This window comes from Arvicanthis niloticus, chromosome 6 (assembly GCF_011762505.2).
Source record: "Arvicanthis niloticus isolate mArvNil1 chromosome 6, mArvNil1.pat.X, whole genome shotgun sequence".
NCBI lineage: Eukaryota > Metazoa > Chordata > Mammalia > Rodentia > Muridae > Arvicanthis > Arvicanthis niloticus.
Genome location: NC_047663.1, coordinates 63,716,058 through 63,732,188, shown reverse-complemented (window position 1 = coordinate 63,732,188; position 16,131 = coordinate 63,716,058). Strand labels below are relative to the sequence as shown.

The window sequence follows — 16,131 nt, the reverse complement described above, 5'->3', positions numbered from 1 at the left end:
CCATGTATACGTGACTGATATGGTGTCCTCAGAATGCAGAAGAGTACATCGGATCCCTTGGAACTTCAGTTACAGATGGTTATGAGCTGTCAAGTGGGTTCTGGGAACTGAATCCTCTGCAAGAGCAGCAAGTGCTCTTAACTAACACTGAGCCATCTCTCTAGCTCCCAAACTTCAGAATTAAAACCAACTTTGTCCGAGATAAAATATGCATGGACTAAGGATGAGTTAGCTATTGCAGGGGAAAATTAACTTGAAGGCATAGCAAACCAAACTGACCAAAGTAAAACATAAAGTCTTGAAAAGTGAGACGTCTAGAAAGTCTGGGACAATTATGATCTCGTCCGTCTAAAGTGCACGTAGTTGGAATCTGTGGCAAAGAAGAGGAAGATGGCGGCTTGAGCTTCTCCAGATTGGGCAGTGACTATAAAGCTATATTCAGGGACCCCAGAAAGGAGGCCGGGAAGATGGCTCAGTGGGTAAAGCACTTGCCATGGAAGCATGAGGACCTGAGTTCAGAGTCCAAGAGCTAAAGCAAGACGTGGTGGAATGTGTCTACAACCTCAACATTCCCACGGCAAGATGGAGACAGAGAGGAGAGGACAAGAGATCTCTGGAAGCTTTGTGGGTCAGTTAGCTTGGCATGGACAGCAGCAACAAGACCCTGTCTCAAACAAGGTGGAAGGAAAGGGTGGACACCCAGGGTGCCTGTGCAGCGTGGCACATATATGCCCACATGCACGCACACACATGCACACAAAGAATGAATAATTCTCAGCAGCCACAGATGAGAGCAAGGAGCCAAGCTAGGAGTCTGTGACAGCAAAGGAGGAGATGAGCGGGTGATTTGTGTTAGCTGGGAGCAGCAGAGGAGCCAGGGCTGGTCTAAGGACACCATGAAGGTGGAGACAGCAGAGTCAACCTGGGAGCTGCATGGAGGTGACGGAAAGATGAGTTGAGGACAATGTCAGTTTCTGGCCAGAGCAGCTGAGGAGGTGGAATCACAGTTCACAGGCAGGGGGGAGTGACCCTGGAAAGAGCAGATTGGGGGAGGCATCCAGAATGAGAGTGTGACCACAAGGCAGCGAGTGCGCGGTGGTGTCATTGAAAACGGAAATGGGATTTCTGAGTTGCTGTGTTCAGGTTGTGCTTTTAGTTCACCTTCCTTGAGGAGCAAAAGACAGCAGAGGCTCAAAAACATTTCTAAGTGTAAAATTGACCCAAGACTGGCTATTGTCAGGTTACATGGATCCTATGCTGGTTAGTTTTAAACGTCAACTTAACATAACCTAGAATCTCCTGAGAAAACAACCTCAGTCGGTGAATTATCAGGAATGTCTCTTGGGGTTGAGGGTGTCTTGAGGTAAGAAGACCTGCCCATTGTGGGAAGTGCCGTTCCCTGGTTTGGGGTCCTGAACAGTTAAGGGTGAAGAATGCAAGCGGAGAGCGAAAGGGCGGCATGAGGGCTTCGTTCATTTCTGCTCCTGACTACAGATGTGATGTGGCAAGCTGCTCTGAGTTACTGCCTCAACTTCCCCTCAGTGATAGAGTGTATCTAACCTGGAGGGATAAACCACGTAGACCAGTGGTTCTCCACCTGTGGGTCGAGACCTCTTTGGGGGGGGGGGGCGGGGAGTGGTGCATATCAGACACTTACATCATGACTCCTAACTGCAAAATTGCAGTTATAAAGTAGCACTGAAATGATTTTGGTTGGGGGTCACCACAACATGAGGAATGGTGTTAAAAGGTCACTGCATTCGAGAGGCTGAGGGCCGCTGATCTACATCCTCTCCTTCCAAAGGCTGTTTCTGGTCAAGGTGTTTCATCTAGGTGACAAAAATGGGTCTAGAATAGTTCACTTTCAGGGTTCAGAGGTCAACAAGAGTTGCATCCACCACCTCTACCGTTTCTTGTAGAGTCCACAGCCACCGTCACTGTTGCAGACTTGTGACAGGCTTAGAAGACACAGTACTGGTTAGCAGACTCCATCCTTTTCATCATGATTCATGGAGTAAAGTAAGCTTAGTGGACACCTTTAAAATAAAGTGCCCCAGAAGCACCCAGGATGTGGAATTCTGGCTGCACATCACATCTGTAGGAGCAGAAATGAACGAAGCCCTCATTCCTGCAGGGATTGGGGCATCCTTATGTGACACTTGGTTACCGAGGCAGCTATGGGCAGAGCACCCTTGTGGGTGGAGAGGGTCTGTGCAGTGGGAAAGGAAGCCCAGGTTTCTCTGCAGCGCCTCCACTTTCTCAGGAGATATATCAGCTCTCCTCCAAAATCAAACAATTTCCTTCTAAACCATGGGGTGTTATTTTAAGAATAGCAGTTATTGATCCATTGGACCCAATATCAAGATTTAAAGGTTCACGAGCCTTGAAGTAACATGGCAGCCAATAAAATTTCTCCAATTGACTTTTTATTCCTCTTGGTTTTTAAGCCAGATTTCAGTAGGCTCAGGCCTTAGGTTGAAAATTGTGGAGATTGATGGTTTACAAGCAAAAATGGCTGCCTGGCAGCTAAAACGCAAACAGGCATGTATCACCCACAACACATGCTGCCTAAAATCTACCCACAGTCACACTAGCTGAGGGGTGGTCTGTATGTCTGAGTTTGGATTTTTCATTGTTGTTTTATTGTTCTTACACACAGAGACATTTTCTAAATCTAGAAGTAGATACTGCGTTCATCTTTAATAAAAGCTTCCGTTTATCATGTGTTTTTGTTTGTTTGTTGGTATGCTGGGCTCTGGGTGGGGCACTTAACAGTTACAGTGTGGTTCCAGCCTCTTAGGCATGATTTTAAAGAGGTCTACTGCATGACCTGGGTTGAATCTTAGGAGTGCTCTTGGCTAAAGTCAACAACGCTAGTAGAAGGCAGATCAAAGCACGTGACTCTCTTTACCACCACATTCTCATAGAGATAAAGGCCCACATTTCACAGAGAGGAGGAAGGGATCATAGTCATGTACTTGTTAATGGCTGAAGGTCCCTGAACTAGCACTTCAAGGAGGTTTTGCTAGAAAAGTCCATCAAGCATGGCCAACACATACTCCATTTGCATTTCATACTCCATATTGGAGATGATACACACCTATCCAGGAACAGGCAGTTCAAGTCCAGTTGGACTGGTTAGAGATGAGTGGGATTCTAAGTGATGTTGGTCTTGAAGGAGTTTAAGGAAAAAGAGAGGAGCTGAGGAAAGGTGAAGGTGTCTCTCCTAGTTAGCATTAACTGTCAGCCCGACACAGCCTAGAATCTCCTAGTTAGCATTAACTGTCAGCCTGACACAGCCTAGAATCACCACAAAGAGATTCTCAATTGAGTATCTGTCTTCATCAGGTTAGTCTGTGTTAAGGCCTTGATTGATTATTGATGTAGGAGGGTCCAGCCCACTGTGGGCATCACCATTCCTTAGGCAAGTGGTCCAGAGCTATATAAGAAAGATAGCTAAGCAAGAGCCAGTGAGCTAGTCAGCAAGCAACATACCTCCAAGATTTGAGCATAAATTTCCTGCTTGGACATCCCTTGGTGACAGACTATGACCCGGAAGTGTTAACTAAGATAAAACTTTATCCTCCCCGCTGTGCCTTTGGTTGTTGTGTTTATCGTGGCAATGGAATGAAGAGCATCACCTCTCTGTCCTCATGAGGATGGTATCAGGGAACCATTGTGACAGCTAAGCAGCTTAGTTTAGGAACAGAACAGAGTACTCTCCTTGTGGCAAGTTCTCCACATTTGGCTTGGGATAGAGGTTGAGGGACCAGCAGTCCTCCATCCCCACACACTCAGATCCCAACTCTGCCCAAGCAATACATGAAAACCATGTGGTCTTTGCTCATAGTATATCTAAACATGTGTGCTTTTAGTGTTTGTTTTCATTTTATAACAATGTGGTTGGGCTGTTTTGTTCTACAAGGAGCTTCTTTCATTTTATGTATTATGTTCATGTTGTCAGCGACCTTCCATAACTGTGTGATATTCCTCAAGAGTAATCCTCTCTCTTGTAGAAAGGTGAGCCATACTGGTACTTTCCTTCTTAGAGACTTGGAGTTCTTTGCTTCTTGGAGACACCATGTCAGAACATTCTGGAACCTGTAACTCTTTCCAGCTTGTTTGACTTCTCTCCTTTCATGAACCAAGTATCTAGGGGTAAAGTCCATTTCTAGCAGCTGTCAGCTATCACCTATCCCTCTGCCATGACGTCCCTTAGGAACCACAGTCATTAGCAGAGGCTGGAGGATCATTGTGAGTTTTAAGCCAGCTTTTGGCTAGCTAGAAACAGCCTGTCTCAAAAAAGAAAAGAAAAAGAAACAATTGTTTATGACCAGAACAAAGAAGTCTGGAGAAGGTAGAACCGTACAAATCATAGTCCAAGGTCTGGTTGAGACTGCCTGCATCTGAATTCAGGGGCAAGAAAGTCAGGAATGTAAATCTGTGCAGTGATGCCTGATAGGGCTGAGGCCCATGACTGAGTGGTAATGAACTTCATTCCTCTGGCTGTCTTGAGCAGGTGTGCGTGGCTGGCTCCCAGCAAAGCATCTGTGAATGGAGACGGGCTTCATAAAGAACTTTGCTTCAGATCTTTTCTCCCACACATCTTCCTGCTCCTGATTCTAGCCAGCTGTGAGCTGCTGTCTGCTGTTTCAGTTTTGTTTGGTTTTGACACTAGGTTTCTGCATAGCTGGAGCTGGCCTTGGACTCCAGGCAGACACCCTCCCTCTCTTCCACCCCATCAGCACCGGTGCTTTCAGGGCTGGGAGGACAGGTACCCACCACCACATTCGGCTCCAACCAGGCACATCAAAGAGAAAGCTGTCTCATCCCCAGACAGCGGAGGTGCCCACTTAGGAAGGAGACTGAACACTGGTGTGTGGCCACAGAGAGCCGGCTGAGCAGAAGGCACGGAATTCCTTCAGTTCTCATTGCTCCTGCTATGACCATCACATGACCAGCTGTGAGTTCCCTGATATGGTAGATGATACCTTGGAATTGTGACCAGAATAAGCCCCTTTCCTCCTAAGCTTCTTTTTGTCAAGGTATTTTATCATCGCAACAGAAATGAAACTCAGACAGGGCCACACAAGAACACTATCCATCTTCTCGCCTGAAGCAAAACAGAGTTTATTATAAAGCAAATAAATTAGCTTTCCTTCTGCATAATACTCTTAACCTAAGTGAACTGGCTTAGATACTGTTCCTCAGAATTGGACTCACCCACTTCTTTAGAAACCTACCATGTGCTGGGAAGATGCCACAGTCGGTGAGAGCACTTGCAATGGAAGTGTAAGGACTTACGTCTGAATCTCCACCACCTGTGTAAAAAGATGGGCGTGACTTCCTGCCTGTAACTCAGCGGTGGGCAGCTGGAGCCAGATGCTCAACAGACTAAGAATATAAGAACTCCTTGGTAAATGACACCAATGGAAAAAGAAACTGACGTTATATTCGGGGATAAAAGGTCCATGTGTCGTCCCCCACAACCCATCCCAAGATCAGGTCAGGCCAAGACAGCCTTCTATCCAATATTACTTTACAATTTCTAGCCAGGACAATCAGACATAGATAGACAGACAGACAGACAGACAGAGGCAGGTAGGCAGGTAGATAGATGGCTTCTAGGTTGGAAATTAAGTAAAATTATCTATTTGTAAATGATAGTGTGTGTGTTTGTGTGTGTGTGTGTGTTTGTGTGTGTGTGTGTGTGTGTGTGTGTGTGTATACAGTATGTTTTGAGGAATTCATAGTGATCAGTGTGCCCCCCTAACACAAGAGCATGACCTGCTCTGAAGAGGTTGAAAGGATACCTTATTTAATTAAGTAAAGCTTCTATGTAAGCTTACAGGCACCAAATGGAGGGGACAGAGATGTCCTGCATAAAGAGATACAAATAACCAGATGCAGACCACTGCAAATCCTGGAACAAAAGTGACCCAGTGTCTTCAGCACACTAATTATAAGGAAAAAATGGACAATCTGAGAGACGCAGAAGACCTGTCATTCATATATATATATATGGAGAGAGAGAGAGAGAGACTTGGTTTTGATCTTCATTCAAACCAGCCAACTGTAGGAGAATGTAAGACCAGGGAAACTGGAGCACCAAATATCCAACCCTGTTTTTAGTTTTTGTTTGTTGTTTTATTTTATTTTATTTTATTTTATTTTATTTTTTTTGAGACAGGATCTCACTGTAGTGACTGTCTTGACTGTCCTGGAACTGGCTCTGTAGCCCATAGTCAGTGCTAAGGTTAAAGGTGCACCCAGCTTCTCCTGGGACAGCCAACAGGGACAAGCAAGCCTCTATATGGCAGCATACCGTTTTCCACAGGTGACCTAGGATCAGTCAGACAACCTGGTCACACCCTTGCTGTTGCTGTGCCACACCTGTGTAGAGGACCAAGCTGCTTTTCTGTTAGGCCTAATGGAGTCCCTCCCCTACATGAACCCTCTTCAACTTCTAGGGTTAAAAACCTTTAAAGAATTCCTCCACAAATGCTTGTCTTTTCTGTCTCTGTGTCTCTTACTTTCTAAACTTGGTGAGCCAGTTCTATGAGGAAACCTACCCCACCTCCATTGTCACCTGCCATTCATGGTGGTGTTGTTGCAGGTTACCTTGGTAATGTGTACATCACCTCTCTGCTTTTTTGTACAGTCAGGACCTTAAAGTTTATTTTTGAGTTTTATAACTTTGCAGCATTTTAGATAAGTCTGTGTTTGTACTTTAGTGTAGAGTGAAAGGATGGTGTTGAATAATTCTAGGGTTAGAATGCAAATTGGGGGGGACGGCAAACTCAACTTTTCCTGGCTCTATCCAAACTTCTGGTCATGATTCTGATGACCAGATCCCCTCCTGGAGCCCAGAAGAGTCATTTCATTTCAACAAAGTCACCCCATTCAGGAAACTTCTAAAGTCATTTAGAGCCAGAGTCAGGAACTAGAACTCGTCATTCTAGTCTCGTCAGTGCGTGTGTTCGTGTATGCTTGTGTGCCCGTGCACATACCTGTGAACCTGACTTCATACTAAGGCAAGGGTCTTTTACACAGGGCCTACTCTGCTAGCGGTGGAAATAGGACACCATGCGACCAAAGAGAACAAAGTCCTGCAGCAGCCGAGGTCTCTTCACCTCTCTCCTACCCTAATGTCTGGAAAGGACATGGGACTCCTGTTTAGCCTGAAGCTTCATCTGCGTTCCTGCCAGTGTGAGAGCTGAATGGTGACTCTGTGTCTTCTCTCTTGTGTCTCCCTCCAGCTGCAACAGCAAGCTCTACCTGGAGAGGCTCCCCAACACCAGCATCATCATCCCTTTCCACAACGAGGGCTGGTCCTCACTGCTGCGCACTGTTCACAGCGTGCTCAACCGCTCACCCCCAGAGCTAGTGGCGGAAATTGTGTTGGTCGATGACTTCAGTGATCGAGGTAGGCCTCACCCACCCTGCCTGTGCTTTCTGAGGTCCATGCTTACAAAGGGGTGCTGCCCAGAGCACAGGTCTTGAGCAGTGTGGTATATGATTCCCTACTTACACAGCAGTGACTACAAAGACCTGAGACCTCACACATGCTCTCATTTCCCCACTCACAGTGTCCCAGCAACAGATCCTATTTTTTAAAAGATGTATGCATGTATGTATGTATGTATGTATGTATGTATGTATGTGAGTGCATGCCAGAAGAGGGCATCGGATACCATTACAGATGGTCATGAGCCACCATGTGGTTGCTGGGAATTGAACTCAGGACCTCTAGGAGAGCAGGCAGTGCTCTTAACCACTAAGCCATTTCTCCAGCTCTCCAACAGATCCTATTTTAATCCCCTGTTGTTGGTTTGGAAATGCCGTAAACCACGGAGAACAGAAAACTAGATGAACAATAGCTGTTATAAGTCACGGATCCATTCACTTTCCTGTCTACCTGTTTACAGGACTGGTATTTCTTGTATCTGGGGGCTGGGGGTTTGCTTTCTGTTGCTGTGATAAACACCTTGACCCAAAGCAACTTGAGGGAGGAAAATGTTTACTTTTATGGTCACAGTTCATCATTGAAGAAAGTCAAGTCAGGAGATTAAACTGGAACTGAAGCAGAAGCCATGGAGGAATGTTGCTTGGTCCCTAACTTTTCCTTAGCTAGCTTTCTTACACAGCCCAGGCCCACCACCCATAGTGGGCCAGACCCTGCTCTATCAAATGACAATGAAGACAAGACCGTACAGACACTCACACAGGCTAGTCTGGTCAAGCAGTTCTTCAGTTGAGGTTGCCTTTTTTCAGGTGACTCTATCTGTACCAAGTTGGCGGTAAAAACTAACCAGACTAGGAGCTGTAGTAAAAACAAACAAAGCCAGGCCCTTAACTCATTCAATGTCTTGTCCCTTTCCTCCTGGTCACAAAATAGCTGCTGAGACCTGTGGACATTCTAGGTAAAAGGCACTGCTTCCTCCTGTGAAGCTTCATCTTTTTTCTAGAAGTTTCTCCAGAACCTTGTAGCCAGGGGTTCTGGGATCTGGTCCTTCTATCAGTGTGGGAAGCTATGAGGTTTTGTGTCTGTCATAGAGGCAAGAGGACAGAGGCATGAAATAAGTTTGAGAAGCCAGCCTGCCTGTGGCATTTATCACAACAGTACCAAGCTGTGTCTGTGTACCTCCAACCCTGTGACCGTGTCCATATGCAGAACCTCTCGACTGTGCATCTCACCATTGGTGCAGCTAGACATGAAACCCAAGACAAGACTGCCTTCCAGCTCCCAGCCACTCACTTCTAGGGTATCCAGTACGATTGGTGAACCTTCGAAGGCAATGGGAAGCCTTCCTTGTCTCATAGCTAGTCCAGCTTTTAGCTGCAAACCTGGAAGTAGCTAGCCTCAGACCTCGCCCCTGACTCCCACTTGCTCTGTGACCATAGCCCAGGTACCTTACCCCCTCTGTGCTTCAGCTCCCTCATGTGTAAAAAGGAATAGGTAAGATCAACTTCCTTTTAGGAACTCTGACTGTTAAATGAATTTCTAGATACTAGACAATAGGTAGTAAGGCGCTTGGGGCAGTGCCTCACACAGGGAGAGCAAACATAAGCCTGTTTCTGCTGGCTGTTATAAGTGCTTCTGGCAGTTATTTATGACTGGTTTGTGGTAGACTACTCTTTGTCTTCTCTCTGCTGCTCTCTTTGCAGCCTCTTATTCCAACCTCCTCCTAGCTTGGCTTTACTACCCTCAGGTCAGAGAATCCTGTTACATAACACAAAGGCATTTGTGGCCCGAAGGAGCAAGTGACCCTCCATAGGGGCAAATAGTCTGTTCAGCTTTGCTGACACACTTATTCCAAAGCATCATTCACTCTTAGAGTCCCCAGCTTGTCCACCTGCAACAGCAGAGTCAACAGACCCCACCTCTATCTCTCCCAGGGCCTGCCCTGGGCTGCTCCTCTTACAGTGGCTCCTCCCCAGCTGTGCTCAGTAGCTACACTGCTGGAGCATCCTGGGAGATCATACACTAGGCTTTCTGGGACCTGTTTACACATTCCTCCGTTCCACCGCTTCCCTACTTTTGAACAGTATCTTTCCCGAGGAGCTCAACTGCGAGCGTGTAAGTGGATAAGCAGTGCCATTGTCTTGTCTTTGGATTAACTGTGAGCGATCCAGAGTATTGACATGCTGAGGTGACAGTCATGGGGTATCTTCTGCACAGTAAGACTTCCATCACACAGATAGGGAAACAGAAGCTGAACAGATTCTGTAGGGTAGCGTACCCCCTCACACATTCTTTTCTTTTTTTTTTAAGTTTTATTTATTTATTTTATGTATATGTATAGCTGTCTTCAGACACACCAGAAGAGGGCATCAGATTGCATTGCAGATGGTTGTGAGCCACCATGTGGTTGCTGAGAATTGAACTCAAGACCTCTGGAAGAGCAATCAGTGCTCTTAACCACTGAGCCATCTCTCCAGCCACCCCCCCCCCACCCCCCCCCACACACACACACATTCTAAGAGTAGTCAGGCAACATTTGGCATGGATCTGGGTCTCGCCTGTGATGGGTTCCATAATTCTAAGAACCCCAGATCTACAGTAATGGTTGCTTGGTGTCACTGTGATGCACGCAGGTTTGTGGGTCTTCCTACCTATTCCTCCTGTCACTGTGACCACACACACTGGTTTGCAGGCCCTCCTGTCCATCCCTAGTGTCACTGTGACCACAAACTAGCTTGCAGGCCCTCCTATCCATCCCTTGTGTCACTGACTTGCAGGCTCTCTTCACCTTTAGCTGATCTCCTGGGCACATTCCCTCATACTTAACATAGAGGACTGCGGAGATTCAAGTACTTCCGGAATAGCAATTAGTTTGTAATGAAAGAAATCTATAAACCTTCAGGGACTGTCTGGCAAAAACACAAGGTGTAAGAATCGATGTATTTATGGGATGACTTGTGCATCTTTAAGAAAGCAAAAGCTAGGGTTTTTGAATCAAGCACTATATAAATGATGTCTTGGGAAAGAAAAGAATCAGGTGAATCTCCTCAGATTGCATCTGAAGCATCAAGAGCTCCGATGTGTGGGAAAAGATTGTTTCTGTAGTAGAAAAATAGCTGCATTATGTTTTCAGAAAGTGACACTTCCACTGAGGCGGTGAGCTGTCTGCATTTTAAAAGCTGTGCACAGCAGGGGCACTCAGCTGTGCATTTTCTCTTGGTTTTCCTGTGCGGACTTAAGCCTTCTCCATGAGCGTGTGTGAAGCCAGTGGATAGTCTCAGATATCATTTATTTTAGTTTCATTTCTGTTGCTTCGGTAAGACACCCTGACAAAAAGCTTCTTAGGAGCAAAAGGGTTTATTTGAGTTTATAATTTCGGGTGGCAGCCCATCACTGCAGAGAAGTCACAGTGGCAAGAACTTAAGACATCTGGTCACATTACATCTATGGTCAAGAGCAGAGGGTGGTGAATGCATGTGTGCCCGTTTGCTTGCTTGTGCTCACCTTGATGGTTTTTTTTTTTTTTTTTTTTTCTACTCTTAGACAGTAAAGGACCCCCCTGCTTAGGGAGTGGTGCCACCCATGGTAGGCTGGGGTCTTCCCCCATCAATTAACTTGAGCAAGACATATGGATATGTCCCCACAGACATATCCATAGGCTAACCCAGTGTAGGCAGTCCCTCATTGAAGATCCCTTCTCAGGGGATTCTCTGTTGTATCTTGTTGACAATTTAAGTGTTTTTTTTTAATTATATTTTATTTTTGTGTGTGTGTTCATCAGTATGAGTTTGGGCACAGGACAACATGTGGAAGTTACTTCTCTCCTACCATGTAGGTCCCAGGGACCAAACTCAGGTTGTCAGATTTTTGTTACAAGCACACCGAGCCGTCTTACTATCCTGAGTAACAATTAAAGCTAACCTTCACATCTTTCTCAGGAGCCATCCACCTGGTGTGTTGGTGGTTTTGTTTGCTTTTGAGACGGGGCCTTTTAAGTGTCCTGGTGCTTACCACTCAGCTAGATTGGCTGTCCAGTGAGCAGCAGTATTCAGCTGTCTCAGCCTCCTCAGCTCTGAGATTACAAGCATCCAGCACCATGCCCAGCTTTCCTCATAGGCTGGGGCTCAGACTTAGGTCCTTGTGTTTATATGGTAAGCTCTTACTTGACTGAATCATCTCCCAGGACTCTGAAACCAAACTTTAAATGGTTTCAGTGTTTCACTGAAAGAGTAATGAGTGGGGAACGAAGCCCAGTGGAGCAGGACATTGAGTTCCTTGCTCAGGGTCCCCAGAGAGAGGGCATGGAATGGCCCTCCTCTCAGTCTGTGTTCAGGTGACTGCTGGGCCACTCTGCCAACTGAAACCACCTGCTAAGTGTCACTCATTTCAGCTAAGCAGGGGGCACATAGAAGAAAGTGAGCATTAACACTTAACCAAGAGGGTGCTGTCCCTGTTGCGATTGGATGGTTTGGATGAGAACTGTCCCCACAGGCTCATGTGTTTAAACACTTGGTCCCCAGTTGGTGGTGCCATTTGGGGAAGTTGTGGAACCTTTAAAAAGTAGAGCCTTGTGCTTGCTTTGGTAGCACATAGACTACAATTGGAACGAAACAGAGAAGATTAGCATGGCCCATACACAAGGATGATAGGTGAATTCACGAAGTGTTCATTAACTAACAGATCGGCTATCTCTACAAATGCCTTAATCAGCATGGGAAGTACAGATAGAACAGGAAGTGAAGAAATATATTTGTCACATGGGGAAGGGGAACAGGCCTTATCCTGACAAGGACTTATCCCGACAAGGAAAGAGCTTTGTGTGCTCTCTGAAATGATAATGGGGCTTCTTTGAAAGAAAAAAAAAAGTACAGTCTTACTAGAAGAGGTAGGTCAGTGCTAGCCCCTGAGGTCTTATAGCCTTTCGCCTACTTTCTGTCTACTCTCTGCTTCTGTGTGCCTGCAGATGAGATGAGTCCCAGCTACATGCTCCCAACACTTTAGCCTCCACTGTGCCACCTCAGCTGTGATGGACAGTATCCCCTCAATTTGTGCATGAGCTAGAGTAAAACTTTCTCCCTTTAAGTCAGTGGTTTTCAACCTGTGGTTTGTGACCCCTTTTCGAATCAAACGACCTTTTCACAAGGATTTGCCTAAGACCATCAGAAAACACATATATGTACATTATGATTCATAACAATAGCAAAATTACACTTATGAAATAGCAATGAAAGTAATGTTCTGGTTGGGGGTCACCACAACAGGAGGAACTGTATTAAAGGGTCGCAGTGTTAGGAAGGCTGAGAAGCACTGCCCTAAGTTGCTTCATGTCAGATATGTAGTCACAGCAACGGAAAGTAACTAAAACAAGTGATTTAAACACATTGTAGCAACCAACCTGACTGACTGGAAAGCCTCTGCTTTTGCCAAAAGGGAAAATGCATATATTTAGCATAAACCCAAAGTGTAGGAAATCTACACCCTACCCTGTCCCTGCACGTCACCTCCTAGATAAAACAGCAAAACTCTTAAGTAAAATTCAAAGTATTCAATCATAACATTTGATCCTTACCCATATCTCTAAAAGATATGGTCTCCTATTTTTATTTCTCATAAGCATTAGTTCAGATCCTTTAAATAATATTGTTCATAATAAGTTAAGGAAGGGCATAAGGGCATTGGCCAACAAATAGGTGTCGTCTACTACCAACACCAGCAAACACACACATGAGCATGCTCACACATGCAAACACATGCATCAGCACCAACATACACAGATATACGCACACCCACATACATGCATATATACACATTACATGTACATAAATCCAAAGACACACCAACACACACACATGCACTCATGTGCACACACATTCACACCCAGGTACTTGGATGCATATGCACACCCACCCCCAATACCGACACACACAGACATATGGATGCATTGCATACACACACACACAGAGATACTGACACACACCAGTGCTGATTCACACAGACATACACACCAACACACATATGCATGAACAGAACATACACACACAGAGACATACATCAGTACCAACATTTGGAGACATGCACGTTAACACAACACACATAAATGCACATGGGCTTGTGCACACAAACACAAATGCACTCGCCTGGCAGCCTCCAGATGTAGTCATGGCTCACAGAGACCACAAGAATTCCTCCTGCTTTTCTGAGACTACAGGCATGTCTTATCAGGCACCAGTCACTCCAGAGCCAGCAGTAGTTTGATTTGAATTCAGAAGCACCTTTGAAGCTGTTACCATCTGGCTTAAAAATGTCACTGGTTCTCATGCAGGGCAGTGGTGGCACATACCTTTAATCCCAGCACTTGGGAGGCAGAGGCAGGCAGATTTCTGAGTTCGAGGCCAGCCTGGTTGGTCTACAGAGTGAGTTCCAGGATAGCCAGGGCTATAAAGAGAAACCCTGTTTCAAAGAACAAAACAAAAACAAACAAACAAACAAACAAAAAATGTTACTGGCTGTCATAGCTCCAGCTAGGCTCAGCTCAAAGTGCTGAAGATCATCAGGTTGGCCAGATCCATACATTATGTGTCTTTATTCTGAGAGTTTTCTGAAAGAAGAAAATAGTATCCAGTACTCTCTAGCCTCGGAAGCTTAATTTCTCATCTGTCTTTTCCTCTTTCTTTCTTACCTCAAATTAACAAATTTTATGACTGTGCAATTTTTACGTTGTTTCCAGAGAACAAAGGGTCAGGCATATGTTGAGCCTCTGGTGTCAACATTGGCCCTAAAAAGTAAGATGTATTCCGCTTAGCCTTGGGAAGCCTGCACACTGAGTCCCTTCCAGAAACATTCTTTGATCCCACAGTGATTTTTAAAAATTAATTATATTCATTTGCTTCATTTCTTAGAGATGCACACATTATGTGCGAGTGAGTTGGAACTCTAGACTAGCCGCTGACTTCTTCCTGTCTGCTGCTGGCTGTCCACATCTGAGCCTGCTGCTCACAAGGGGATCTCCTGGGCTTTGTAGATAGCCATGGTGAGGGAACACAGCAGGAGAATGGGAAGCTCTGCTCTCTGCCAAGCCTGCTTAGATAGATTTGTTCCTACACGTTGTCAGAATGTGTGCTAGAGTGTTCTCCCTCTGAACTGCTCGCTAGCCTCTCTTCATGAATTCCAGCTAACGGTCAACTCTACTGGGCCTCACAGCGACCAGCCCTGACCTTTCCCAGACAACATACCACATCTGGTCTGGGACAGCCCTGTGACACAGAAGGGAGGGAGGGAGATTGACCCGCGAGCAGTCCTTCCTAAGTAGAGGCCATTGCAAGATGCTCTGTGTAGTGGACACTAGCGCCCATCCTATTCCCACCTAGACTTTGGGAACAGGAAAGTGAAAGGCAGGGTATGGTAGCTCAGTGGTAGAACACTTGCCTGTCATCATGTACTAGGCCCTGGGCTCCGATCTCTCTCTCTCTCTCTCTCTCGCTCGCTCTCTCGCTCTCTCTCTCTCTCTTTCACACACACACACACACACACACACACACACACACACACCAAAATGGGGGAGAATGAAACAGAAAGAAGAAGCAAATTCAGGTTAGTAGACCTGTCTCCCTCTTCCTTGCATGCCAGCCAGCCTGTCATGAATCCAGTGTGCTTTAGGCTAGCATACGCCATCATGCCATCCTGTCCCCATCCCCAGAGCACTTACCTTCTCTTCTCGTACAAGCCTATGGGAGTGGATTTGCCATCACTTTTGCTTTCCCTGTCCCAGCCGAATGAGGACTAAGTGAGTTGATGCTCCAGGCCAGCATTCAGTGAACAGCCATGGTCCATCTGTCACTGTTACAACCAGGCTTTGTTATTACTGTTAACTGGGGCCATGCTTGCCTAGAATCCCCCAGTGATGGGTTAGGACAGTGGCTCAGTGATAGAAGGCCTTGCCTTAGCATATACTGAGTCCTTGGTTTTAGTCTGAAATATTATAAAGTAAGGCTTTCAGACTAATGGGAAACTCTGGCTTGCAGGCATGCCAAGGCCACTGAGAGCACCTTGTAGCATATTTGGAGGGTATGATCCTGGCAAATGTGCCACCACACATATGAGAAAGCACACATCCCTTGGTGGGGTGCGGGGAGGTGGGTGTCAGCCTTGCAGGCTCATCAGACCTTGTTTTTCCAGGAAGCCTTGTTGTAAATCATCACTTTCCCATATCAGGCCAGGATTTATGGTCCCTCGTGTCATTTCAACCACTGTTCATTAATCCTGAGATCTTACTTAAATTATTAAACCATCCTGTTCTGGTTGTGAGGGTTCTAATTATATCCTCAAGAGGCTGTCATTACCCAGATTGTCAGCTACACTTAACAGTCACTAGTCTGTCCCATCCCCAGTGTCATGTCTGTTGTCTCCATCCCCTGCCTCCATCTCCCCACGCCCCACCAGGACTCACCCGTGTTATAGGACACGGGTTATAGACCTAAGCCAAAGAGTCAGGAGGCAGAGAGCAGAAGTTCTCAAAGTTGGGCGTACATGAGATCATCTGGGAAATGTGTGTGTTGTGCAGATTCCCAGGCCACACCCCCTCCACCTGTCTGGGTGGAACCAGGGAACTGGATCACAGCCAGCTTCCCTGGGGATGCTGATAGGGGTAACCCTGGGAGGCAGAGCTA

At 46.0% G+C, this 16,131-nt stretch overlaps 1 protein-coding gene and 1 non-coding gene across 2 annotated transcripts in view; both read left to right on the top strand.

The window, feature by feature from the left end:
• Positions 1-16,131, top strand: part of Galnt10 (polypeptide N-acetylgalactosaminyltransferase 10) — a 146,276-nt gene that overhangs the window by 83,039 nt on the left and 47,106 nt on the right. The window contains exon 4 of the mRNA XM_034505238.2: positions 7,260-7,426. Coding sequence (XP_034361129.2) covers positions 7,260-7,426 — 167 coding nt within the window. The remainder of the gene's footprint in view (positions 1-7,259; positions 7,427-16,131) is intronic.
• On the top strand, positions 12,036-12,142 carry LOC117712260 (U6 spliceosomal RNA). The gene has a single exon (XR_004607308.1). It is a non-coding gene; the product is annotated as a U6 spliceosomal RNA (small nuclear RNA).